This window comes from Chroicocephalus ridibundus, chromosome 4 (assembly GCF_963924245.1).
Source record: "Chroicocephalus ridibundus chromosome 4, bChrRid1.1, whole genome shotgun sequence".
Lineage (NCBI taxonomy): Eukaryota > Metazoa > Chordata > Aves > Charadriiformes > Laridae > Chroicocephalus > Chroicocephalus ridibundus.
Window position 1 is genome coordinate 46,982,201 of NC_086287.1, and position 26,455 is coordinate 47,008,655.

Consider the following 26,455-nt stretch of genomic DNA (forward strand, 5'->3'; position numbering starts at 1 on the left):
GGGCTAGTGTGGTCACAGCTGGGGGCAGTGGCTGTTTTGGTGTCGGCCTCCTGCTGAAAGCAGGAACAATAGACTCAGGAAGGAAAGAGGTAGTGAAGTCAAAGGGGGAGAGCACAGGGCTTGGAAGAAGACTTCCAGCTGGTAGGATAGAAAGGAAACACAGGGAGGAAGGGACCATAGGATCTGTAAATAGCTGGACCCACTGAAAGCGCTGAGACTGAAGAGGAGAGATTATCTGCCCCCACACTAAAGAGGAACCACAACTGACCACCACTACACTGCTTATGGAGAAAGGAAGTCTCAAGCTGCAGCTGTAATTGCCTTAAGCTGAGAAACAAACCAGGAACCTCTGCAAGCGTGGTTACTGTATGATGAAAAACAGGAGGGGACAGACAGTAAAGTGGATGTGCTGAAAGCATCGAAGGTGATTTGGCCTGAAATATGGTTTGGAAAAGTTCACTGGAGCCATGTTGCTTAGTCAAGATATTCCAACAGAAAACCAGCCTATTTCTTCCAGTTACAGAACTTACCCCATTGTGCGCCCTCCCCTTCCCCCCCAGCAAGGATTTGTTCATCTTCTCCAGAAACATCTTCTCATATTCATCCTCTTTGATCTTCTAAGAACATAGGCAGCTTGGTAAACAGTCTCACTCCTGTGCAGCCCCTCAGTTTTCCAGGTCCTTCTAGCCTGTACCTGGGCAGTGGTGCAACACTTGGTTGCAAGTCTTTTTCTTTTTTTTTGTGTGTGTGTGTACGAGGTCTCTCTGAAGATACTTTGCCTTGCTTGTTTTGCACAATCTTTCCCACCAGTCTGTAGTGGGTATTTTCCAACCACATTTCCATGGGTCAAGATGGAGTTTGTGGAGTGGCTTTGTCTCAGGTTCAGCCCCATGACCAGTCTGCAGCCAGTCTCTGTGCGTTTACCCTAGAAACGATCACCTACTGGCCTGAGTGGATTGTTCAAGTCCATTTTAACTCCAGCACCAGCTTTCTTCACAAGCAGAGGGGCATTTTGCAGCCTGCTGCCCATAAGCATAACGCTGTCAGCTCTAGAAATTAAACTGAAGCAGCCCCAGTTCATGCACAGCCTGCGCTGTAGTCAGGTAAAACCTGCCTGAAATAGCAGATCTGAGCTCCACACGGCTGCGGCCTTGGGCTGGATCTGCAAACAGGGCAGGAGCAAAGGGAGCACGGGACAGTTTCTAACAGCTCCGAGGGGGGTCTTCATGCAGGATTGCCACATACTTGTACCTGCCTCAGCACTTCGTGCCAAGCAAAACAGCCACAACAAGGACATAGGGGATGGGGAAGTAGGATGGAAAGTAAACTGAAGCACCAATGGCCCCAAGCTCCACACAGGGCTGCGGGAGAGCCACCAAGAGTTACAAACTAACCGCAACTCTCAGCTGCCATCACAGAGCACAGCTGTCCTGTGGGTTCTGCGACCCAGATTTTGCCTACAGGGCATAAACATCATTAATGGATTGAGCAAGCTCAGCTGCTGCTTTGGGGAAATGGGTGTGGTCTGTCATAGAGAATCTTTAACTTCCTCTTCCTAGAAAATTAATGATCAACAGGAAATCCAAGATTTGCGTGATACTTCAGAAATTATTTTCCAGGAAGATGTCAGAACCAAATTAATTATCTGCCAGCCACAGGTGTACAGGCTTTCCACAAGGAGTGGCTTTATTAAAAAAAAAAAAATATGACTAGATAATGTTTTCACCATGTTGCCCATGAGGCACAGAGATGCATCTGTATGTTTTTACAGAAGCCATGGGGGAAGAACAGGCTTTGCTGGCCTTCTGGAATTCAGGCACAGCAATTAGTTCATGTGTGCATGTCTCTGTTCACACACAAAACTTTTGGCAGGGCATGGATGACAAGTTTTAACTAGAGCCTTTATGGTTGAAACCTCATTTGCTTGTATGGAAAACTAAGTCTCCAGGCAGAGCTATTAGTTTAATATAAGATCATTACATGTGTCTGATTTGGTTTTTTTTTACCCCTCCAGCTGGTTCTTTACTACAGAGGCTCTCTTTTACTAATCCATTTGGTTTTGAGTAGCCAGGACTAAATGCCATGCCGAAATTTATGAGGTACAGTCCAGCCAAGCAATTCTTCATTCTCGATGTGTTGTCTCCTCTCCATTACTTCAGCTCTTGGCAGGAATTTCTGATGTGCAAACATTCCTTTAGGGGACTTGATCACATAAGCTGCAGTATGTCACTGTTTCTGGAAACCTTCAAGCAGCCCAGTATGATCAGGTGGTCATGTTTTCCTAGAACAAACAAGTCTGTTCAGACTTTGTCCTGTGGAGTTTCAGGTTGTTTATACTGTAATCAGAGGTCCTGTCCAGTGGACATTTCTGTCCTCATAGCAGGTTCTGGACACACCTAACTCCATCCCTAATTATAGCCTGACTAGAACTCAGAAGAGGAATTGAAGTTAAGCCTCCAGTTATCCTTTGTAACTCCCCTCTAGAATTTTTTGACCTCACATGAAAGGCTAGTATTAGTGTTTGAAAATATCCAGGCCAATAAGGTAAACGTTCATATTCATTATAGCACATCTTAGGTCATTTTATCCGGTTTTGTCTCTGTTATCTCACAGGCCTGGCAGGCACGCTCTCTTCACATTCATGAGCGTTAGGACAAAGCAGCAACAAATCATTCAGTTGTAGGTCAGCAAGTGGAGCATTTGCAATTACTATACAACACTGTTGTTACTTTACCTGAGATCTAGTCTCTGCTTTCAGTACTGTATCTTTAAATAAATCTAAGTGCTTACACACCAACACCTCTAATTACATGGCCTGAGCTTAGAGGTTTCTTCAAATATTGGACTTTGAATAATAAGTAAATTCATAGCTAAATCCGGGCATTTTTAATGTCTGTTGCTTAGATCTTTAATTACCTTTTAGGAATACTTTCTCTTTTCTTGAGAAATGACATTACTGATTCAGAACAAAATGCTTTAGCCTTGTTCATTTGGTTTGCACCCTTCTCCCCCTCATTCATGAGCTACAGTGCTAGGGATACTTTGAGCAAGACCTTTCAACAGCTGATACATTTCTGTGGTGTCACAAAAGCACATTTAGCATTAGTCTTAGATCTCTTTGTCCACGGCAGGCTACATTTCAAGGCATCCAGTGTGCTGTAAAAGGTTAATTTCCGCTCTGTCTGGCAGGCAGGCAACAAGCTGTTTGTGGTACTTCAATCTCTCATAAGTTAACAGTGTCTGCATCTATCCATCCCCACCTCCTTTTCAGTCTATGCTTGTTAAACATCCATTTTGGTTCACTAGCTGCTGTTAACATTCTGCGGTCATTTAATCCCAAATTCTCACCTATGACTTCACAACTCCTTATCTGTATCACCCCTTTTCAAAACCACTCTGAAGCGGTTCACCCCAGCATGGTTGGCGGAGGCTCGACCAAGTTCTGTGAGTCTGACTTGACCAAGTTCCTCACATGCGCCAAGCCTGAACAAGAATTTCACTACGGAAGGCTACTACAAACTCACAGTGCATCTCAACAACAGTTTCAAGCAGATGTGGTAAGTAAACCATTTTTAAACTACTGTTTGTTTTTCCCAAAATAGTCGCTTTTCCTTATTTTTTTTGGTCCCCTCAAGCTCTTGGGCTTATCCTATACAGAACATGTCCATCAATCCTGATGTTTGAATATGCAGAGCACTAGGATAAGAACCCCATTTTGACTCAGCAGCCTCAGAGGCTTTCAAGGGCAGAAAGACAGGCCAGGTAAAGAGGTCTGATAGGTCCTCCCTGCTGAATGGCACTTAACAACTGGGCATAAGTACACCTGCAGCGATTCAGGACCAGAAGAAGAGTTATCCCTCTACAGCTAGTGTGCCAGCCAGCAGGTAGCTTCCACACTCTGCTACCCTTCATCACAGCATAGGGCTCTTTGACAAAGCACGTGTAAGTCAAGAATATGCAGGAGAAGGAAAAAGAGGGTCTCTGCTGTGCACTGAGCATTCATGAATAGCAGTATAGCCAAAATAATCTAGAGGCATTAGAAACCCCAACATATACTAGTGCATTTAGGGGTTCTAAGCAGAACAGCACTGGAATGTGGCTGCCTTTTTGTTATCACCAGCCTTCAGTGCATGTCAAGACCCATTCTAGCTCAGGGAACATTTGGTCAACTCCAGCCTGCTGCCAGACAGTTCTGTTCACAACTACTTAGCCACATCATGTGAGATAGAAGCCTCTTTCTCCTGTCCCCAGGCTATACTATCATTCATTCCTGGTGTTACCCCAATAAATCTGAGGGCAGTGGGAGGGGACATCAAGGTTGTTGAAGCTGTATCACTTATACCAGCTGCCTTACCAGAGAGCCAACAAACCTGCAGGTGAAGAACACTGAAGACTTCTGAAAGTTGTGGGAGGAAAAAATAGATTTACACCAGTCAGCTTGATTGAGCCAAAAAGGGGAAGCAGTACTAGAAAGTTCCCTATTACCCTGCACATCCAAAGTTCCTTGAACAGGAAGCCTGGGGGCAGGGCAGACCCCACCACCCTATGGATGCATGTGCACTGAAGCCAAGGAAGTCTGTTTTCTCTGTTTTGAAGAGTTGCGTGTGTCACTTATCTCCTTTCACTGAGTGGCAGTTAAAAGAATCTGTTCCCTTCTGCACTCCACTCCTATAGTGCTCACAGTCAGAGAAGTCTTTACTCATCTTTGTTTATTTATTAGAAAATCCCTACAGGTCTAGGCATTTAAAGTGAAGCATTAGTTACATGGAATACGTGCCCTCAAAGTCCAGAAGTTGCTGGATATACTGCAAAGGTGGATTGGGGACAGCAGTGACCCAGTGACCTCTGCAGGAGATGCTGGTATGGCTGTGACACACTAGCAGGGCAGTAGCAATCATGATCCAACCTTCTCAACATAGTTAGCAGGATAGAGTCCAACTTGGCCAGTGAGAAGTCGGCCCTTGCACCAGCCCTGCTCATCTTCCTCGCTAATCTTCATTAGTTCTTCACCTAAAAGCAAAAACAGTCATTAGGAAGCAGATTTGGCAAAAGTAGCATTGCATTTTTCCCTGCCCCAGAAGAGTTGATAAGAAGCAAGGATGTATTGGTGTGAATCACCACACTTTTCTCCCCTTATCGTGCTCTGTATCATACCACACAGTTTAATCAAAGTCAGAGTTACTGACCTCTTCAGTATCTGTGCTCAGCACCATCCCCTAGGGCAAGGAACTTAGAGACAGACCTTTGCTTCTGCTTCTCAACATTAGAAATATTTTTGTGCCCTATATTTCTGCCTGCTTTCCTACTCCCAGAAGAACATGCTTACAAGCCAGAGAGATCAGAACAATCTCAGGAGATTTCTTTCTTAGTGGCTCTTGCGTAGCAGGTGGGAAGGAAATGAAAGAGGCTGCTAAGCTCTGGCTGTTAGGACCCCAAATGACTATTCCATGATGGAGTATCTGGTTTGGCCAGCAACGCACGGACTCATTTCTTGGACTATCACCAAGAAAGGTTTTTAACCTTCCCACATCTACTTTGGGAAAGGGCAGAAAAGTCCCATTTCTCCACTAGTAGGAGGTCATACTTCTGCCAGAGGGAGGTCTGACTGCATCAATAGGCACATCTTACACTGGCAGAGGCTCAGAAATAGTCATCTGCTGTTAAGCTTAAGCCCTACTGGTGCGTGCTTCTCAGAGCAGATTCAAAAAGGGGATGACTGAAGCTAACCAGTCATGCCTCATTACATCTGCTGGGTGGAAAGAGAGAGCAAAGAGTCAAGTTCTAGAGCACCCATGTTGCAAGATATTTTAAAGCAACAAGTTAGTGTTAGGAAGTTTACTAGTATGGTAACACCACAGCATAGATATTTGCCTCAGGCACAAGCCCCTGCTACTGAAGGACTTCAGTGCCTTTTCATAACAGGTGTATTTTGCAGAGGTATAGCACAGAGATACCATGTAAGACTCAAAACAAGCAAGATTAGAGACACTGTCAAGATCTGGATGTCCTCTTGGAGTTGGAGAAGATGGCACATGCAAATTAAATTTAACTGAAGGAAGAAAAGGGGAAGGGTCTGTTTGCTCCAGCATTCTGTCTCACTCAATCCTCTGCTGTGAGCCAGGATCTCCAGTCTCAAGATACTACTTTTGAGCAACAGTTTGCATAGCTGGTTTTTGGCAGTTGAACTCTGCCTTCAGTAGCGCATGTCAGTCAGCTGAGCTTTCACCCAAAACATCTATCTTCTGCTTACTTCAAAGGACAATCCAGACCACCTATATATATATATTTTTTAATAAATCGATGGCACAAGGGAGAAGCACTTAATAAAATCTCAAGATACAATGCAGAATAAATGCCTTAAGAGGAGGCAGGAAGGATCTCTCTCACCACTTGGTGTCTGCTCTCCCTATGCTGTGACCAAGGCCTAGGCAGTCTCTTTTTATGTGGCCTCACTCTCTCTTAGTCTAGAGCAGATTGGACTTCCCAGTGTATCATCCACCTCAGAGGAGCTGACAATGGGTCAGGCCAGCAGAAGAGCAAGTATCAGTTTTCCAAGGGACATCCAGGTCTTAAAGAGTGTTTCAATCATTCAGTCAGACAGAGTGAGGACAGCAAAATGTTAGTAAGAGATTAGTGCTTCTGTACCTGCTTTAAAGCTCAGCTCATCAGCCTCCTGTCCTGTGTAATCATACAGTGCTCGTACCCGTACACCTGGTACCTTTATGTCCTCCTCATGCCCATTGGCATCCAGGCACTTCTTGGGAGTGTCCTCATCTGACCACTCCGAAATGTCTTCCTTCCCTCCGCTTTGTATGTGGAAGGAGAAAGCGGACAAGACGGTTGTTAGCAGACTCATCTCACGCACCTCCTCCTGAATCATGCACCACCCTGACGTCCCCCCCATCCTGAGACTGCTATGCTATAGAACAAGGTGCAAGAGTGAGGGTGAATAGAGAGGAGAGATCCCAGGAGATAACAGATTTGGTTGAAAGCATCCCAGCATTAGAGCCCTGAGGGCCACGAGGGTAACTCATTCTCAAAGTATTTTCACACATGCACACTGTTTATGACCTCATTCTACTCCAGGAGACCCTCTCACACAAGAAAGGCCAGTCTTAACTGGAGAGCCCAGCTGTGCCAGAGTTATTCCAGACAAGAATAAGACAGCAAAACCCATGTCTCCCGTTCCAAAGAGATGTCTGGAATGCTGTTTTCGAAGTTAGGAACTTGGAAAGAAGGGAAGAGCAGCAGAGGACAGGCACCTGGAACCCAAAAACCCCTGAAGTGGCTATGTTCCATACTAACTTCACAAGGGTGGGTGCCCTCAGGCTGTCATAGAAGAGGCTGTTCTGCTCGTCTTGATAGGAAAACCTGTAGATTGGCAAATAGGGCCCCTGAATCCAATAGATTATGAAATATAGAGATGTCTCATGGCCACTACTGTATCCCCTTTCTTTTCTGCCCAGTTTACTTAGGCCAGAGTTCACCAAAGCAGGATGGCTACTGGAACTGCAGGGCATGAGTCTCTTCAGCCTCTCCCTATTCTCCAGCATGCTTCCCATCAAGGGAAGCAGCTATACCCAGACTTGCTAGGTAGTACTCAGCACTGTGTTGGGGAAAAAAAAAAAATAAAGTCTGATGCCTGCATTTAGGAGACAGTACAGCTAACTGGCAAAGCTGCCCGTTCCCAACTCTCCTCACCCTGTCTGGCAGGAAGAGACAGAGATTGTAGGGGATTCTAGTGACAGAGATTGTAGGGGGTTTTTTTTGTGTGTGTATGGTTGGACTTGATGATCTCAAAGGTCCTTTCCAACCATGAAGATTCTATGATTCTAAGAGGAATTGGGGAAACGCACGCCAGAGTCTCCCACAGCATTAGTATGACCGTGCCAAATCTCATCACTATAAGGACCCAGACTTCAGCCCTTACCTTCGCCTTGTCTGCAGAGGGGTCTGTGAGACAACACCATCCCGTGTAGGCAAAATGCTCGTCAGCGTGACATCATCAGCCATCTTGCCACTCTTCTCCTTCTTAGTGATTGCCCGCTGTGTTTCAAGGGACCATTCCTGTTCAGGGAAAAGCAATAACACCATCAAGCCACTCAAATAGAAAAGCTCTGCACATCTTTTCTGACCAATATAGGACAGACCACCAGGTCATACTTCAGTTGTGGCTGGGCTGATCAGCCAAATGGCCTTGCTGGCATATCGGGTTCACTCTTGTTGAATCCCAAGGTACAACAGGAGGGGCCATGAGAAAATTGTAACAGGAACTTGTCCCAAGGCCCTGAGAACCAACCCCTGTTCTTCGACCTTGCAGCTGGATGGCTGGAGTATTTGCAGTTTGGCAGGGTTGCATGTGTCCCTTTGGGCACCAGAGAGCTTACAACACAATAAACATTTTAGGAGAGCCTAACATCTTGAGCCTGCCAAGCAAAGACGTGGTCTTTCCAACCCAAGACTAGCAATCCACCAGTTTCGGTAAAGCAGCTATATGTTTGTAACTAGTAACAATACACTCTAGAATGCTACATCACCTCAAACTGAGGCCAATTCATCACCATGCCTGGTCCATGAGTGTTGCGCCACCACTTCAGGTCCTCCTGGTTGTCTGCAGCCATGATGACTTGGTAAAGATCTCGATACAACGCATGAAAGCTATGACCAGGAACAGACAGAACCATCAGTAATCAAGTCCCTCAGCAGTTTCCCAAGAGCCAAGTAGGAAGGAAGAGCATAACCTCATGCACAATTACATAGCATTCCGAGTCCTATGGGATTAAGGATGCTAGAGCAGCACCTGTTAAGCCCTAGGAAAAAGGGAGCCACCCTTACAGAACAGTCAGCCTGGCAAACGGGACAGGCTTGCTTGGTGTGGCAGAGGCTAACATCTGCCAGCTCTCAGTACAGCTCATCAAGTGAGCATTGAAAGAGCCTGGCACATTCGTGCACACAGAGGGGTGGCTCAGATTTGTTGCCTCCACCTTAAGAGTACAGGAGCACAGAAGAGTTTTGGCTGCACCCATTTCCCCATGTAACCCCTACTTAATGGAAACTTGTAGGCTTATGGTTATCATTATCTCACAAGAGGTCTCTTTACCCAGGGCAGAATGGGTGTAATAGCTATAGATACTAGAAGGCAACAGAGCTGCATTCCTCAGACTGGGATTACATATAGCAACATGGAGGCATTTCATAGAGTAAAAACACCCACAGGACAGTACTGGAAGAGGAAGGGTTCAGAGGCAGAAGGAATCCTCTCTGGGAAACCTGGCACTGTCCAAGACCAGAGACGCCAGCACTGGTCAATCTAAAGGGACCAAATGCCAGTTCTAAGACACACTTGGAAGCACCGATGCAAGTAGGTAGCTTTCTTTCACAGACATCGGAATTGGCATCCTTCACCAGAGCCCAGGGCACCCCAGGCTGGCAGAATTCCCTCCTGGGTCAGGGCTGGTACCTTTCACTGGTGGAGAGATTGAGATGCTGGTGCAGATTCAGGAACATCTCCTTAAAGAAGCACAATCGCTTGCGCTCTGCTTCCTGACAGCCCTCAAATACTTGCTCCATGTCCTCCATGTAGCGGGGATTGTAGCGGTTCAGCTCTTCCAGCATCTTCTCGTATTGATCCTTGCACTGTATCGACCCAGGAAGACAGCAATGGTGAGATGTGTTGCCTTGATGTCAAACCAGTGACACTCCCCCTGCTCTGGCTTGGGGCTGACAAGTTTTTCCACTGCACTGCACCCCCGAACAAATATACTACCGAAAGAAGAAGAAATCCCATAGCTGATATCCCAGTCCATTGCTCTCCTAATATTCTTGAAAGTTCCTTGTTCTTCCCTGCTACCCTCTTCCATAGAGGGCCTTCTGCACTTTCACTCTTTTTGGCAGGCAAACCAGCCACTTTCAGTGGCCAAGTCTTCAACTCTGCAGCTCTTGCCCCCTGCACCCCCTCTTTTTTTTTTTTTTAAATTTACTATAAATTATTTCTTACCCCATAGCAACAATAGAGGGACCTTAGTCTCAGTTACTGAAGTCTCAGCCTAACTCACTAAAACCTCAAACAATGGGATCTCACACCTCCTTTCAGGCTTCAGCAGCAGCCATTTCACTGAGTGACATTACAACCAGTGCTCTTTCCTCAAGAGGAGTATCCTTGTGACCCACATCCATACAACACATGCTCACCTTTTCAGCCTCCTGAGTGCACTTCTCTACACGCTCCTGCAACTTGCGCAGCTGTTCCTGTGAGACAGATGAGTCTGCCTTGGCATGGTTCTCCCTTGTATGGGCTGTTTTCTCCTCCTTACGGGCCGCATGGTAGTTTTTCTTTGAAGTCTCCACCTGTAAGGAGGAGGATGCAGAGAAAGCCATGATCCTGACTACATTGATCCTCAATTACTCAGAGAGGACATGTTAACATTTGTTACAGTCAGCAGCAACTGTTTCGGGACAATATAACAGGAATGCCAATTTGGCATTTAGCAAACCATGCTCCAAAGCAAAAAGGTAGCTCCAAATTATCTCTTTTTCAGTGCTCGCCTGCCATGCAGGAATACGGAGCTTCTTACCAGTCTTCCCACATGGGAAGGAAGTTACAAAATCACCAAGAGACCATCAAGACGTCCCTCCCTCTCTGGCATTCTCTGCTACCTTGGCTAAACCCAGTTTGTTTGCCCAGTGGCTCTCACAGTCAGGCAGCCAGTTCAACTGCTCTTATCCCTCCTTCCCCATTCACACTTTGCTTACATCTTTCATCTTCTTCACCCAGGGTTTCTGGGCCTTGCGGAACCCATCCTCTGCCTCCTTTGTCTCCTTGAAGCCTCCAATCATCTGCTTGTGGTAGGCCTCCTTCTGCCAGGCCTTGATCTTATCTGAGTCTTCGCCAGCCAGGTGGTTCCGGACATCTAAGTGAATTTCACTCAGTTTGTCTGCAGCTGTCAGGAAGGCATGCCAGGCCTTCTCCAGAGTACCATACTGTGGACCTGAAGGAACAAGCACCAGAGGGGCTCTTACACCTCCTGACCGCAGAAGCAGGAAGAAGTCCTAACAGGCAGCATCTAGAATGGCTGTTACACCTGGCCAAGACGGGCATTTTTTTTGGGCAGCCTTAGCCATCCCAGATGGTGTCGGCTAGGAGAAGGTTTCTGTAGAAAATTCTCTTCGCAGATCTGGTGTGAGCTTCAGGACAGATAGTAACACTAGTTCATGACTGAGGCTAAGCTTCCGCTTCACAGACCAGTAGGTCCTTTGGGGCACCTCCCCCTGTCTCCCATTACTTTGTGAAACACAATCAGTTTGAGCCCACTGCCACTAAATCACAGCATTGGTAGTTATTGTCTGACTGGATGAGAGACAGCCAAGCCAACTGTAAAAGGGGAGATCTGCAGCTTGATTTAAGACTTGGACAGCCCAAGGACTTGCCAAACTAAATTTTTTTTTGTAACCAAACACTGGAAAATGCAGAGAACACAGCTTTACCTTTCTCCACATTGGTCCTCCACTTACGAGACCATTCTGTTAGCTGCTGGGCATAGTTCTTCTCTATCTTGGCTCGCTCCTGGAAGCAGGAGATTAAGTCATTGCAGAGCCGGTACCCATCATCCACACGCTTCACTGTCCGCCTGTAGTTTCCAGCCTGAAATTTCACATCACGCCATCATTTATACTGTACTGACTTTCATGTTCCTTCAGAATAGACAGCAGCAGGTCAATCTTTGCATAGGGAGGGAGCACAGACCCTTCTGAAGCCAGCAGCTGGTCTCAGTCCCTCCTTTGGCACTCCCTCAAGGAGGCACAGCATTGGAGGGAAGAAGCTGAGATGCTTTGCTTGCCTCTCTCACAGCACAGATCAGTGTCAGCTGAACAAGGAACTCTCATTCCACAGCATCTGTGGAGGAAAGGGTCCCCTCCTCCATGTAGTAACACACAGCACATTACTGAACCTCCCCACAGTTCCTCCCTTCCACTCCCCAAGAGCAACATGTCACCCAGGAACCTGAAACTCAACCCTTAATTCCACAGGTGGGAGGTAAGAAGGCATTCCTACCTCCCTCACACTCCGATTATCCTTCCTTACCTCCCAGAAACTGCCCCCAGGAGCCTCCCCGCCAGCATCATCTTCTGATGACATCACCCCCGTTTTCTTGCAGCAGAGAATTTTTGCAGATTTCAGTTAAGCTGAGAAGAGACAAAAGTGATTTTTTTTTTTAACATAGCACTGGCTGTGCCTTTGTAGAGAGCACAGTTCTGCATGACTCTTGGAGCTGGAGGAGCCCAATTTACTGCCCTGCAGGCAAGTACTCGCATCACTGCGCCTCCAGCAGCAGATGGCTAGATCCAGCAGAGATGCCCAGGACTGAACCTGCCTCCTCCTTCCCTGCAGACAGATGGCCTCCCTGGCAGGCCTGCAGACCATTGGGAAGGAATGTTGTAGAAGACAATCTTGCCAGACCTCAGCTGTACAGATACTGGGGATGCTAGTGAATCCAACACCCTTGAACAGCACCAGGCATCTCTGCAGAGATTCTGTTTTTAACCAAGGCCCTCAAGAGGGTAGCAAAAGCTACAGAAACTGAGGTAGTTAAAGCTATTTGAAATCTGCCTTCAAAGGCTTTAAATAAGTCTTCTGTCAATGGAGATGACTCCAGCTTCCCAGTATGACTCAGGATTACGGGATTACAACAACTGACTGGAGAAAACAAGGCTAAGCAGTCAGCAGGCAGGCATGTCTTGAATGGGGAGGAGCCCTATAAGCTGCCCACCAGCTGAGCTGGGCTTGAGCAGAACTACAGAAACACGCTGGGGCATAGCCAGCCAAATGGCACTGCAGCACACATGCCAGTTACCCAGCAGCACTATTTCCCTACTAGAAACATCCCTGTTGAGCTAGTGTTTTCATTACACTCAACTCTCTCGCTACATTTGGCTCAAAATCTAGACTACAAGGCAAAAGGTTTGTCTCATCATCTGTTGCCTCAGAACTTTCGCCCATTCCCCTGTGCTAGCCTGCACTGCCGGTTTTTTCCTGACGTGGTACGACACTGAATTCCTTGGGGAGAGGTTCAGGGTTGCTCTTGTGCAGGAATGAGAGAGGGAGTAATGGAAAAAGGCCCAAACCCTGTCACTCGCACACCAACCCACTCCATTCTAGACAAGACTGGGTTAATGCAGCATAGATGTCCTTTGCTGCCACTTCTCCTCTTGCACATTCCTAGTTATAAAAAGCTTCCCTCACACCCCAGAGAGGTATCTGCTCATTCTGCCAGCCCACAGAGCACACAGCAGAGATGAAGAAGATTAGGTCAAGAGTCCACATCTCCCACCTCCTGCAAATCCTTGTCAGTGGCATGAGCCACACAGTGAAGCACCCCAACACAGACTGCAGGAATTTCCTATATTTCTTCTGGAAACAGTTTGGCTCTGTTTGCCCAGTCTCATCCCATGGAGAGTGCCAGGAGTACATTAATGCTGTTCCTCTGGGTTTCTCCAGAAAGCTGGAAGTGCTGAATTCCAGCCACAGAAGCAAGTTGTTAAATGGGACGTGACACTCAGGTGCACAAACCTTGAAACCTGAAGAATACCTCCACTCATGCCACCAGCTGTCCCTGTCCTTACTCCCTCTCCACCATTTGTCAGTCAGCAGGCTGCAAAGCTATCTTATGTGCCTCCAGGGCATGCAACTCTAGTCTTGACCCCAGTAACTACATACCTGAAAGCTTAAAGTGAGATGCCGCAGGGGAGCAGTGGGCAGCTGGCAAGTATGTCTTGAGCTCTTCAAACTCCTTGAAAAAGGCTGGAGGAAACAGAGATGGGCACAGTTAGACACCACCGGTCCTTTGCAGGGATGCTGCCTGTTCTGATGCATCACAATCCTAGGGGTGTCCCCCTTCTGCCAGTTCCTAGGAGGGGCACCCTCTGATACAGCAGCTGCAGCCACTGTGCCTCCTGAGATGCCACATTCCAGCACGTAGGAGAGATGCCAAATCCTTGTGTCACAAGATCTAACCCCAGAGAGAGTTAAAATAGAAACACTGGGGCGGCATGACAGCACTGTGCAGGAAAGGTAGCATCACAACAGCTGAGCAAAGGGAACAGCTCATGGCCAGGAAGGCCTAAAATAAGCACGGTCCCCAGGCACTGTACGTGGGGCCTGGTCCCCCCTCACTGTACAGTGTCCAGTTTATCAAATCCCACTGCCCCCATGTGCTGGTGCCCACACTTTTACACATAGGTTCCTCTGGGAGAAAGGAAGCACACACGCATACGCTTTCTCCAGTCCCTTTTTACTAAAGATGAAGAGGATTTATATACAAGACAAAGGACTCGATAACTCTACATTTAAAGAAAACAAAAAAATAAAACCTACATGAACGCGTGTTCTGGTTTACAGGCCTGGACTCCATTTAGTAGCTGAGCACCTAACACTGCCCTGGTAGGATGTGACTCTCTATCAGCAGAGCTTTTTTGACCCTTAGTTCTGTAAGCCATCCCCATCATAGTCTCAGAAATACTTTATTTTGCATTATGGCATAAGTAACTGTCATCAACTTTCCACAAAGGGAAGTAAAAGGCCTGCAGAGGTTAAGGGAAGCGAGGGATGAAGGAAGAATTTTTATTTACCTCATATTCACTTCCCTGAATATTTACTTCAATGTCAAAAGTCTATTTATTTATAAAACAGGCAAGCAAAAAAACCTTCTGCTCCATCATCAATATCCACTCAGCTGAGGCTGGAAGGTTAGGGCAACTGAGAGTTAATACAGCTGACAGCAGAAACTGCAAAACCCGGGAGGAAGTGGGTTTTTTAGCCAGACAGTAAGACAATTTTGGAGAAGGAGTAAAAGAAGGTAGGAAAAGAGGAGGAAGGAAAGAAAAGCAGACTGGGTTATTGCAAAAAGTTAGGGTCCTCTGGTGAGGAAGGGGTTGGGGGGAAGAGTTGGGACACTTTTGCATGATCCAGGTCAGTTGTTAAAAAGTTATAGCTCATCACAAACTTCCTAAGACTTCCTAGTGGTCCCCAGTAAAACCAAACTGCACATTCCTGAAATTACTAAGATTAAAAAAGCTTCACAAATAGTTATGTAAAAGCATACTTAAATCTGCCGCAGACCCTTCTTGTCTTTCTCCTGATGAAGACACAGATCAATTATATGTGACACATAAAGGTTGTATCACTTTTTCCATCCCACGGCCCATCCCCACTTTATCAGGAAGCAATGAATCACAAACATACCTTCCATCTCTGGTTTCCAATTCAGGCTGACTACACAGTGCTAGAATTTGGGGGTAAATGTGGGAAGCTGTTGTGTGTCAGAGTGTGCTTCTTCATTTGAGGGACAGTCAAGCAAGAGAACAAAAAACCCACCCTGAATCCATTCTTTCTGCAGTTTCCACATTAAAATTTGAGATGTACTTATTTTCTCAGGAGTTACAAACCCAAAAACGTGGATTTACTATCACTAAGATCAACAGGCTCTGAAACATAATAGTAGCTGTGCTGGCTCAGACTAAGGGTTCTCATAGGCTCTGTAGACAACAGCCAAGAGCAGATACCTTCCCTCACTTTGAGAACAGAGCAAGCATACATGATGTCTCCCTGCATGCTCTCTAAGCCTCTAACCATTTGTTGACAGGAACTTCCTGAGCTGGATGTGGCACCTATGAATTTAGTAACACTCAATGGATTTCTCTTACATTAATTTCTCCAATCTGCTTTTGAACCCGCATGAGTTTTCAGTGCCCACAATATCATGTGGCAAAGTGTCCCAGAGCTTAAGGTTATACTGTAGTCATCGGCACAGTAGCTAGGTGGGAGAATACAATAGAGTAGTATAATATTCCTACAGGCTAGCCTCCATGACCTCAGTAGCAGCCACTTGAGTACATATTTCCATATCAGTATATAGACTTTATAGAAGTCCAGAAAAATCTCGTCTGGTAGAAGCAAAAAGGTCAGAGAACAAGGAGGACCCTTTTCTGCCAAGCTTTTTCTGGACTTTACATACTCCATGAGCCCATGTCAGTCAGCAGATCAAATTGGATCTGCATGCAGACATAGGGAAGGTACTTAGCACTGCACACAGGGTCTGAAGAACAGCTGCTGCTGTCACCCTGAGCCCTGGAAGAGCAAGTAGATTGCTACTCCACCCCCTCATGCCTAGTTATTCCCAAAAAACCACGTGTTGTGAGCCACCAAGAGCCTGAGACTGGGAAAACCTGACTTTGCTAGGAAAAGCAAATGTATGAGTTATGCATGCCAAAGCCTGGAGGTTGTTTTACAGCAAAGTAGAGACAACGGGGCTACCTTGTGGACAGCCTGATATAGCAAAAGCCACCATGTGATTCAGGAGAGCTGGCAGAGCCTGTAAAGTATAAGCAATATAACTGGAATTATATTGGGTGAACTAGAGTTATATGTGGGTCAGCACCACATAAGACTTTCTGATGCCACTACCGCCTCTGCTAAGAGAAGCCTATCTAGCAAGTCATATTTGCAGGGCAAAGGAATGTTTATTCCTACCTTTCTGCCTTCCTCTTTCAGCTATCACAGTTAAGAGCTACTTGAGACCTCACTGCAGCTCCTGCAAGACAAGGTCTCTGAAGGAGGGAGTGACTACATTTCTATTCACTTCACACATCTGCAGGATTACAGACGAGGCCATTACAGACACTACAACCAGCAACATCAGGTAGATAAACTGAACCATGCAAATGAGATTTCTGCAGAGCAACAACCCTTTTTGCTAGTAGTATTAAAAAACGTACTCCCCTCCTTCCCCCAAATGCCTGTGCTTACTTATGACCAACACAGTTATTAGGCCACACCTGCTATCAACTCCCTATTAAGTTATCAAAAAATGGCTCTTGGTCTTTAGCTGCAGAGACATAGAACGGCTCATGACTGCCTCACTGGTACTGAACTCCACTCAGGGAAATGCCAGAGGGCTTGTCACAGCAGAGCTGTTTCCACCTTTAACCATGTTGTTAAATCTCACACCTGCTCCAGTCAAGTCACACATCTCAGACCACAGCTCCCTGCCCTCAGCCCATGGCATCAGGCTAAAACCTTCCCTTTCAAAACACGTGTGATTCTGGCAACACACTACAAAGTATGTCTTTTTGTTTCATGTTTGCACAACATGAGTACAACAGGGTCCTGATCCACAAATAAAACTTGTAGACCCAATAGTAATAATCACTCTTCTCCACTTCAGAAGCTTTTCCCTAAGGCAAGTAAACCACAGAGATCCTCTTCCCTCTACACCACACTCCAGTACTTCCAGCCTCCAAATGCTTAAGGCATCACCTCTGTGCATTGCTCGACTGCCTCCTGAGACTCCTTGTGAGCAATTGTTTTCCTAAGTTTGCCAAGAACAAGCCTCTGAACTCTGCAAATGCTCAAAGGGCTGGTGCATGCAGCCCTGCAGGAATTCATCCACACAAACAGAGCTTGTACACTGTGCCATACAAGGCCTTCTGCCCAACTCTTCTCCCCTTTCTCAAGTGCAACAGCAAGTACTGGATGCAGACGCATGCAGGAACAAGTTGAGTTATATTTATCTAGTAATAGTAACTGGGATTTTGGTGGAGGCACATTTTTATGATGGACCAATTTCTATATAGGTGCTAAAGTCAAGATAAGCAAGAGTCTGAATCAGGAACGGGCTGCTACTAACTGACTTTCACCTCAGGACAACACCACAAGGCAGCAGTGTGAGATTTCTGTGATCAATTTGTTTGATTCCCAAAGAGTCACTTTTCTGCATAGCAGGCAGTGGTGAAGGTATTCATCCCAGCGCACTTCTGGTGTAGGTTGCAGATAAACATTTCAATCTGAACAATCTAAATACACAAAAGGCTGATAGCTCCCCTCCCCTTACAGAACGACAGATATGAAAACCTGGTGTGGTTTTTTTTGTTGTTTTTAACTTCTTGTCAGAATCGAACTAGGGAGCTGGAGCCAGGAGGTTACATGTGACTCCAGCAGCGTAATGAACTGGATTGCTACTGGTACAGCAGTGCTAGGAAGGTCCCTGACGGAGAGAATGAAATGGGACATGGAAGAGGGAGTCCTTTCCAGCCTCACCATCTCTAGAGATGCACATCCAATAGCTCTGAACCAGTGGTTGTAATGATGTCCAGTAACATGCTCTCCACTGCAATTTTATAGGAGGACTGATACTTAAGGTATACTCACCTTTCTGAAGAGGGGACAGTTCTTCTCTACAGTTAGAGAGGATGCCAAGCAACATGAAGATCCTCCAAAACATCCCTTAGAGATATTTATCTTCTTGCTGTGGTCACACCCTTAGTGGAGTCACCTGACTGGGAAAGGCACTAAGAGCCAGTGTTTCCCAGCCGCTCCCTAAGGACTGAAGCTTGCCAGGGCCGCCTAATGCAGTTTCGAGAAAGATTTCAGCTGATCTCTCCAGCCAGGGAGAGGTCAGAGAGACATCAGGCAAAACAGTAACTACACACAAAGGTCACTTGAGCTACGTGCAAGCCTGTAACAGAAGCCCGTCTCCCAGACAATGCTTCTCTAGAGATCATGGGGCTGTCCACTAGCAGAATTCTCCATGATTATACCAAAATACAAGCAAGATCCTGTTCCACTTAAGGGGCTGACCTCTTGAGTCTATGTGCTGCTTTATTACTCTCCTATTTCAAACCACAACCTCTTTATATTGGTCTTCTCCACATTCAGACCAAGTTAACATACTGAAGACACATATTCCCCTATGCGTTACTCCAAGTTTTCAAAATCATAGAATGTGTTGGGTTGAAAGGGACCTTTAAAGGTCATCTAGTCCAACCCCCCTGCATTGATCAGGGACATCTTCAACTAGATCAGATTGCTCAGAGACTCATCAAGCCTGGTCTTGAATGTCTCCAGGGATGGGGCCTCCACCACTTCTCTGGGCAGCCTGTTCCAGTGTTTCACCACCCTCATTGTAAAGAACTTCTTCCTAATGTCTAATCTAAGCCTACCCTGCTCTAGTTTAAAACCATTGCCCCTCGCCCTATCACTACATGCCCTTGCAAACAGCCCCTCCCCAGCTTTCTTGTAGCCCCCTTCAAGTACTGGAAGGCGGCTATAAGGTCTCCCCAGAGCCTTCTCTTCTCCAGGCTGAAGAATCCCAACTCTCTCAGCCTGTCTTTGTAGGAGCGGTGCTCCAGCCCTTGGATCATCTTCGTGGCCCTCCTCTAGATCCGCTCCAACAGGTTCATGTCCTTCTTGTGCTGAGGGCTCCAGAGCTGGACACAGTACTCCAGAATATTCTTAGTGTTCATTCAGAATTAAATACTTTCCACATTTATTAGCTATTCCCTATCAGGTTCTCAGAGGCCAAGGCTACAGGACAGGCTTCTACCAACACATTGCTGCTGATCTAAGGGTTAGGATTCCTGACTGACTTAGCAGTACTGGGCAGAAATTGTTTCACCAAGAAAAGGAAAAATTCTGCTTTCTTTTCCAATATGGTTTAGGAGATCTTTAATATTACAGGAACACAGAACTATCCTGGTTAACACAACAATATGAGACAGTGTTAATGAAGGAACGTATTAGGCTATCAAGGTCTGTGTTAGTTTCTTCCCCACTTGTTCTTCCTATAAAAAAATTTTATTATAATCTCAAATATCCACAGAGTTAAAGGAGGGAGGAAATCAATACTGGATCATGGGGTACCATACTCTAACAGGGCAACAAGCCATGTTCATTTGGTAAGTTCAAGATGGTTGCTGGAATAATCTTGACATGTATGCTGTGTCTATGTATTTAACAGGGAGCTACAAACAGCAGCAACAGCTAGTTTAAAAAAAAAAAAAAGGACACACATCCAAGCTAGCAGGAACAGCATGAGACTACCCTACTTTCTTAGTCCTGTGAATAGCATAGCTCCTGTTCCACGCACTAGTCCACTTCAGAGTTCTCACTCTGCCTGGCTTACCCCTCTTCCAGGGTAAGGTTTTAACCCATGCAGATGTTGAGAACCTGTAATCCCTACTGTCCCACTCCCTGAGCCTCTTCACTTGCTTGCTTCCATGCTGGGTACTTCCTACCCTGCTGCATCAGTCTCTGCAAATAAACACTAAGCTTGCCAGCAAATACATGCAATCAGCACTTCCCTTTTAATCAGAAGGGACCCCAAACAAGTGGAAGTTATTTCTTCCTAAATCACTGATAAAACAGGTGTTTAAAGCTCCAGCCAAAGCCATTATACCCCTCCTCAGCAGTCTCAATCTGCACTGAATGCAGACAGTTTTTCCAGGATTTAATCTACATTTCACCCACTCGCTCTTTTTCTGCACTCAGTGACTGGCAAGACAAGATCAATAGTCCATCCTGTAACACAGTTGCCTATAACTTAGTAAAGGTAACTCATCACACTAGCAGGCTGAGCCAGTCCACCCACTTCCAACCAGGCTTTCAGTAAATAAGTTTGTTTTGTTCAGACCTTCACATGAACAGCAGTGATCCAGCCAGAACAAAATGCCCCAGCCTCAACCAACCCCGAGCAAAGAAGAGAGAAACAATACGGGGTGGGTGGGTGATGGGGGCTGTTTCCAGGGCAGGAGGGAAGCAAACTCCTTTTAAGTCCCTGTCAATGGAATATTCTTCTTCTGTGATTGAATCACCTTGCAACCCCCAGAGCAGGGATCAGGTTTACTTGAATGCATTAAGAAGTCTTAAGGAAGCAGAGTGCAATCAAACCAATCAACTCCTGTAGAGGTGCTATAGGCCAGATAGCTCCATTGTAACACTGAGCTTCTGGTGGCTTCTTGCTACAGGGTAGTCAGATGTCTCCAATCAGCCTTCTCTGCCCCTTCCTCCCATTTGGAGGTTCTAGTGGCTTGTTTTTTTTTTAACCCAGCTACAGTTCTGCAAGTTCTGGCTCCACTTTACCCATAGTTGTCTTTCCATTAGCTGTCTTTTGAGAAAGGGGGAATGGGAGACAGAGTTGGCAAATATTTTGTCATTCAGATCAAGTGTGTGGCAATCATATGGCCAATGAATTTAAAGCACTGCATCTCTCTATCTCTGGTTGCATCAAACAGGTTTCTGGTTTTACTTGTTAAGAGCCGATTTACTAAAACTGTTTATTATGGGAATACTTTTCTTCCAAATATTCATATAATGCAGACAAGAACCTGAAAGATCATCATCAAGGTGTTTCTGAAGTTCATCCAGTTCCATGCATAGATCCAAGTCCCAAACAGGCTGTAGAAGGGAGTATAACCAACTTTTTGAAATGAGAGCTGAATAAGATAAGATTGAGTCCTAAGACATCTCTTCTAGTAAAAGAGAAGAACAAGGTGAAGCATCACACCCATTGCTTCTGTTCCATGTCGCGGTCAGTTCTCCACTTTGATGGAAGGGCTCTTTGTTTACCTTTTGTCACCAGAGTTTGCTTTACTCAACTGCTTCCTTACAGGAAAAATCAAAACATAAAGAACAACTGTAAGGCAGACTTCAGACACATGAACTGGCAGGACTATAGAACAACTTTTACAGAGTCATTTTGCACAGTCTTTTATGGGACCAGGCATGTAAAAAGAAAACATTGTTTGCTCTGTGGACTACAGAGAACATTCAGTAATTTAGATTCCCTTCGTAGCATCTCCTGGTTCAAGAAGAGTTTGGCACGTTCAGTTACTCTGTAGGTACTCCATTCCTGAAGTTACCCATATGCCTTTCTAACATATTTTGCAGATACACACAGATAACAAAGTTGAAGCAGTGCAGCCAGTAGGAACTGTCCCGCACCATGGATATTCATACTTTACGCATGCTCCTCAAGTTCATTATCCTGTATGTCATAGGACAACTTTTATCTGCTTTCATACTATCTGCACAGAATCTGCTCTTTGGTATCAGTAGTGCCTCTTCAAATAAATTTTTGGATCTCAAGCTGAAGAACAGGACTATAAATTACTTCATATCCCAGGTGTTATCCACAAGACTCCGGGGAGAACACAAGCAAATGGGGCAGTCAGCCCAAAGGGCACACATTACAGAATAGATTTTAACTGTTCAGCATCATTGGAATGTCATTTGCTTTCTCAGCCCATTGCCCAAAGCAATGATCTCAGTTTCCAATCCTCAGGACTCAACCCGACATGTGAGGAAAGAACACTGTGAGGCTTTTTAAAAAACAGAAAGCACAAACAGAGCAATCCAGTGGGATTATTTATTTCCCGCACAATGGCTTCCTGAAGCAGCTCCTATCCCACAGCTCAAACCCCTAGCTTTTTGCTTGCACTGGGGTTTCCACAGGTTTCACACAGGTTTCCACTGGACAGCAGTCCTTGTGCAAGAGCAGCTGACTGAAAACACCAAGAAACAAAAATAAATATCTAGAATCATTCAAGAAGTGAAATATGCTATATCTTCTCCCAACCCTCCGTGAAAGCTTCTTGCCCTTGCCAGAGACAGGCAGCAAGCCTACTTCAGAGCTCTACAGAGCAGTGCTGCAGCTGATACAGCTCAGCACTCGCAGGAGAGGTTTGGCTCAGCAGGAGGGATGCTGTGGGGGAAGAGGAAGCGACTGGCAACAGATAATCACCTATAGGTGACTGAAAAGATTGACCATGTCCCCAACAGCCCAGGAGGCAAGTACCGTATCTTCCTGCAAACAGAAGAGACACTGCTTGCGCAAGCTCATAGCACGGACAGGACTAAGGAAGCTGAAGACTTGATAACAGAGTTAGTTGTACGTTGCTTGCAGCAATTCTAACATCTCTAGCCTGGAAAAAATTTACTGACAGGCTGCAATCAGTAGTCACCTACTAAGAGAACATAAAATCCCACACAAGCGTAATGCCTCTGGATCCAGGCCTCTGGTACCATGGAGATCTCTCACATGCCTCTTCAACAAACTACAATGCCCAGTGACAACCACTAGATTTAACACACAAATTCTGACTATCACAAGTCTGAAAGGCTCTTTCCCATTGTTTCTCCACAGTGAGGAGAAATCGCTGAAGGCTGAAATATGATTAGGATGCCAGTCACACAAATTGCCTCATTGCAGTGCCCGGCTTCAGACCACATTTCAGCTTGAAGGAACATGAAACTATTGTACCAGTCACTGAAACAAAGCTGGATGATTACAGCAGAGGACACACCAGGCTTTTTGCACTGATGTTAGACTTTGTGCTGGAAAAACTTGTGCCCAGACAGTCAGAGTGCACTTGGATGTTAAATTACACTGGTCATCAGCAAAAAGCTACCTCTTGAAACAACTTCTTAAGTGCTCCAAGGATGCAGAGCTCTTTTGTTATTCTTCAAAGAGCAAAATCCCAAATTCTTCACAAAAACTGACAGATACAGTAGGTACTTTTCTGTCCCACTCAGGGTCCACTAAGGCCTTAGCCTAAGATATTAAGGCTTTTTTTTTTTTAATCTATCTGACACAGTTCCCTCTCATACAGAACCTTCTACACCCATCATGCTGAGTAACTAGTGATAAAATAGCTTGCCTGATCAGAAAGTCTGTTTTAAAGAGATAAGAGTCCCTCAAAGGGCTTAAACAGTTCTCCTATTGTTTAGGCATTTCCCCATGAGCTCTCAAGAGCAGCCCAAATTCACACATCACTGATCAGCTGATGGCAAAAATAGAGACAGTTTATTAATGCTCTCTGATCAAGAGCATAGCTTTTTCCACTCAGTCTACAGGCGGATACTTTTAGCTTTTGAGGTCCCTGGTTCAATCACTGGATGCCAGCCATGACACGGACCATATAGTTCAAACAACAACTGAATAGTCTCCAGCCCTCAAGATGGCCAGAATAAAGAACATATAGTATTTGCCACAGTCAGTGATATCGTATGAGTTCCTAACAGAAGCTCATGTTGCCACTGGTGCAGTGACATCCAAGGAATGCTCAGAAGAATCAGGCTAGCTCTTATAGAATCTGCAGTAACTTAAATTGGCTAAAAGCACCAGTCATTGTCCTGTGAAGAAATGAGTTTGGGTCCATAAGGTTTTCAGGCTTTTATGACTCGGTTACGCACACAGTCTGCCAAGGACCTGCGGCATTTTGGCACAGTCCAGTCACACACAATCCTTATTCACGCGCTGACGTTCGATAGTGGAGTTCCAGGTGGGCAGTTGTTCTCAAGCCTATACATAGCTGACACACTGAAGTTACTGCTTTTTACCGCCCAAGAAGACAGTCTTCACTTGAACAAGCACAGACAAGCCAGAGAAGCTCAAACTCATAGGTCAGAAGAAAAAAAAAAAGCCAATAAAGCAATACAATACAGCAGGCACAGAATAGGGAAGGCAGCAAGCAGCTGATCTAGCTCACACATTCATTCTGTTCCAAGCTGCAACTCAAAAGGACAATCTAGTAAATATTTTAGGGAACTTCTAGTGAAATACCATCAATAACACAAAACACCATCAAAGCAGAACAGACTCTGCCTCACACGGCGCATGTTGTGCGCTTCACAGAAAGGTGAATCCTTGGCCAAAAGAATGTGCCCAGTTATGCAATGCATGGGGAGAAGCTCCACTTTGACTCCACCCAGAGACCAGCTCACACCTGGGGCGAGGAGGATCTGGACCCTGTCATTTTAGCCCACACGCTCCAGTTGTGCATTCTGCTACCATTATGCACCAAGAATGACATGAGTTGTTGTAAGGCTTAGGGACTTCTTGGTGACATTTGAGTTCCAGGGTGGAGTGGGAGGCTCTGCTAGGGTTCTGCACTGCAATCAGTTACCATCGTTATCAGAAATTCCTTCATGCGAATTAGACCAGCAGTGGATTTGAAGTGAAGAGAGGCTCATCTCTCGTGTCAGGACGTAGAATAAGGAGGGTTGCAGAGCAAACAAAAAGGCCAGACTGCGTCCTAGGGCCATGAGCAAGTGCCCAGCAGTGGTCACCTAACCTCCCCCTCACCACCGAGCTCTGAGCCTTCTGCGGGCCCGAAGAACTGAAGCAAGCAAAGAACACATAGTTGGCACAGAAAGCTGTGAAACCGGTTAACACGTTTGGGCCACGCTAGCTTCACTTATCGATAGCTTTGTGGAGATCACGTCTCCGTCTTCTCACACACAGTGACAAATCATAGACTGTCTTCTCAAGCACTCGATGTTCAGGCCCACTAATACCCTCCACGTTTATCAGCTTTCTCCTGCCCTGCGCCAGAGAGGACGCGGTAACCCCGGCGGGCTGCCAGGGGCCAGGCGACACCACCGCCCTGCCCCACACCACGACGGCTGTCGACGGACAGAAGGGAGGAAGAGGACGAGCAAGGCCGGCACCGTCCCGTTTGTCGCACTCCGGCCGTCAACAGCCCGGCTGACAGCGCGGACCCCCCCGCGACACGAGGGGATGCAGCCCCCCGAGCCTGGGCCCCAGCCAGGCCCCTTCCCCCAGAGGGTCCTGGGAATCCGCTTTACCCCTCTCCGCCACAGCGCTGCCAGCGCCCGCGGCTCCGGTTTCAGAGTGGGAAGCGGCTCAACACGGATCCGGCACAAAGGGGCCCCTGTCCCCGCCGCGGAGCGGAGGCGATGGCTCCGGAGGGAGGGGGAACCTCTGCAGCCCCCAGCGACGGGGCGGTGGCAGGCCGGCTCCGGGGAGGCCGGCGGCGGGGCACCCGATGAAGGTCAGGCTGGCGGGGACGCGGAGTGACCGGAGCCCTCCCGGGAGCTTCCCCCAACCTCCTGCGAGCCAACCTGCCGGGGACCGCGAACTCGCCGCCCCTCCCAGCCCTGCCGCTCCCCCGCGCTTACCGGGGGTCCCCGCGCCGAGTCGAGCCGCGCCGCCTCCCGATCCCCTTCTACCCACAGGCAGCGCCCGGCCGGGCACCGCCTCCCCCACCCACCCCCTTTCCATGAGGAAACTTTTCCCTCGCAGCCGCCAGCGCTTCCCGAGCTGCGCTGCCCGCCGCGGGGCGGCGGGAGGGGGCCGGGCTCTGCCGCCGGGACCCCCGGCACCCCACGGGGAACAGGTCCGAAAGGAGTCCCGGCAGACGGGGGGCGCCCGGCCCGGGGGAAGCGGAGCCACAGCTCCGGCAGAGGTGACCCCGCTGCTTACCTCGCAGGCGGCGCGGCTCGCCACAGCGGTGCGGCCGGCGGGCAGCGGCCACCTGGGCTGGGAGAGGGCCGGGCCCTCCCCCTATTTCAGCCGCGGGACGCGGGGGCTCCCGCCCCGCCTCCAGCAGCTCCCGGCGGGGCGGGCCCGGCTGGGCTGTGGGCACTCCGGTGGCGGCGGGGCAGCTCCGGCGAGGCTCCCCCCTCCCCGCCCCCTCCGCCGGGCTCTTGATCCAATTAACGGGCGGCCGCCGCCGCCGAGCGGGCTCTGCCCAGGCAGGTGGGGCCGGGGGCGAGGCTGGGGGAGCAGCGCCGCGTCCCGCCGCGGTTCCCCCTCCACGGGGAGGGCCTGGGGTCGGCCCTGAGGCGCGGGTCGGGGGGCTGCACTCTCCCTGGGGGAGGCCG

At 47.3% G+C, this 26,455-nt stretch overlaps 1 protein-coding gene across 2 annotated transcripts; it reads right to left on the minus strand.

The window, feature by feature from the left end:
• Nucleotides 1-660: 660 nt before the first annotated feature.
• Nucleotides 661-26,237, minus strand: PACSIN3 (protein kinase C and casein kinase substrate in neurons 3). Of its 2 annotated transcripts, none has more exons than XM_063331966.1 (11): nt 26,055-26,237; nt 13,715-13,798; nt 12,083-12,183; nt 11,485-11,641; nt 10,753-10,988; nt 10,192-10,347; nt 9,461-9,636; nt 8,538-8,658; nt 7,931-8,067; nt 6,646-6,806; nt 661-5,010 (listed from the first exon to the last, which is right to left on the minus strand). In XM_063331966.1, exons 3-11 carry the CDS (start codon nt 12,134-12,136, stop codon nt 4,895-4,897), a joined length of 1,314 nt encoding a protein of 437 aa, XP_063188036.1. In that variant the 5' UTR covers nt 12,137-12,183; nt 13,715-13,798; nt 26,055-26,237; the 3' UTR covers nt 661-4,894. The 2 variants fall into 2 exon arrangements, with proteins under 2 accessions (XP_063188036.1, XP_063188037.1); XM_063331967.1 differs by lacking the exon at nt 26,055-26,237 and adding an exon at nt 25,751-25,824.
• Nucleotides 26,238-26,455: the final 218 nt, after the last annotated feature.

What these genes read in the sequence shown, in the direction of transcription:
- PACSIN3 (XM_063331966.1), bottom strand. Translation starts at nt 12,136, where the DNA reads ATGTCATCAGAAGATGATGCTGGCGGGGAGGCTCCTGGGGGCAGTTTC. An exon ending in GGGTGAAGAAGATGAAAGAT is followed by an intron (nt 10,348 to 10,752) that starts GTAAGCAAAGTG and finishes TCCTCCTTACAG; the next exon opens with GTGGAGACTTCAAAGAAAAA. An exon ending in CCTCTGCAGACAAGGCGAAG is followed by an intron (nt 6,807 to 7,930) that starts GTAAGGGCTGAA and finishes CCACATACAAAG; the next exon opens with CGGAGGGAAGGAAGACATTT.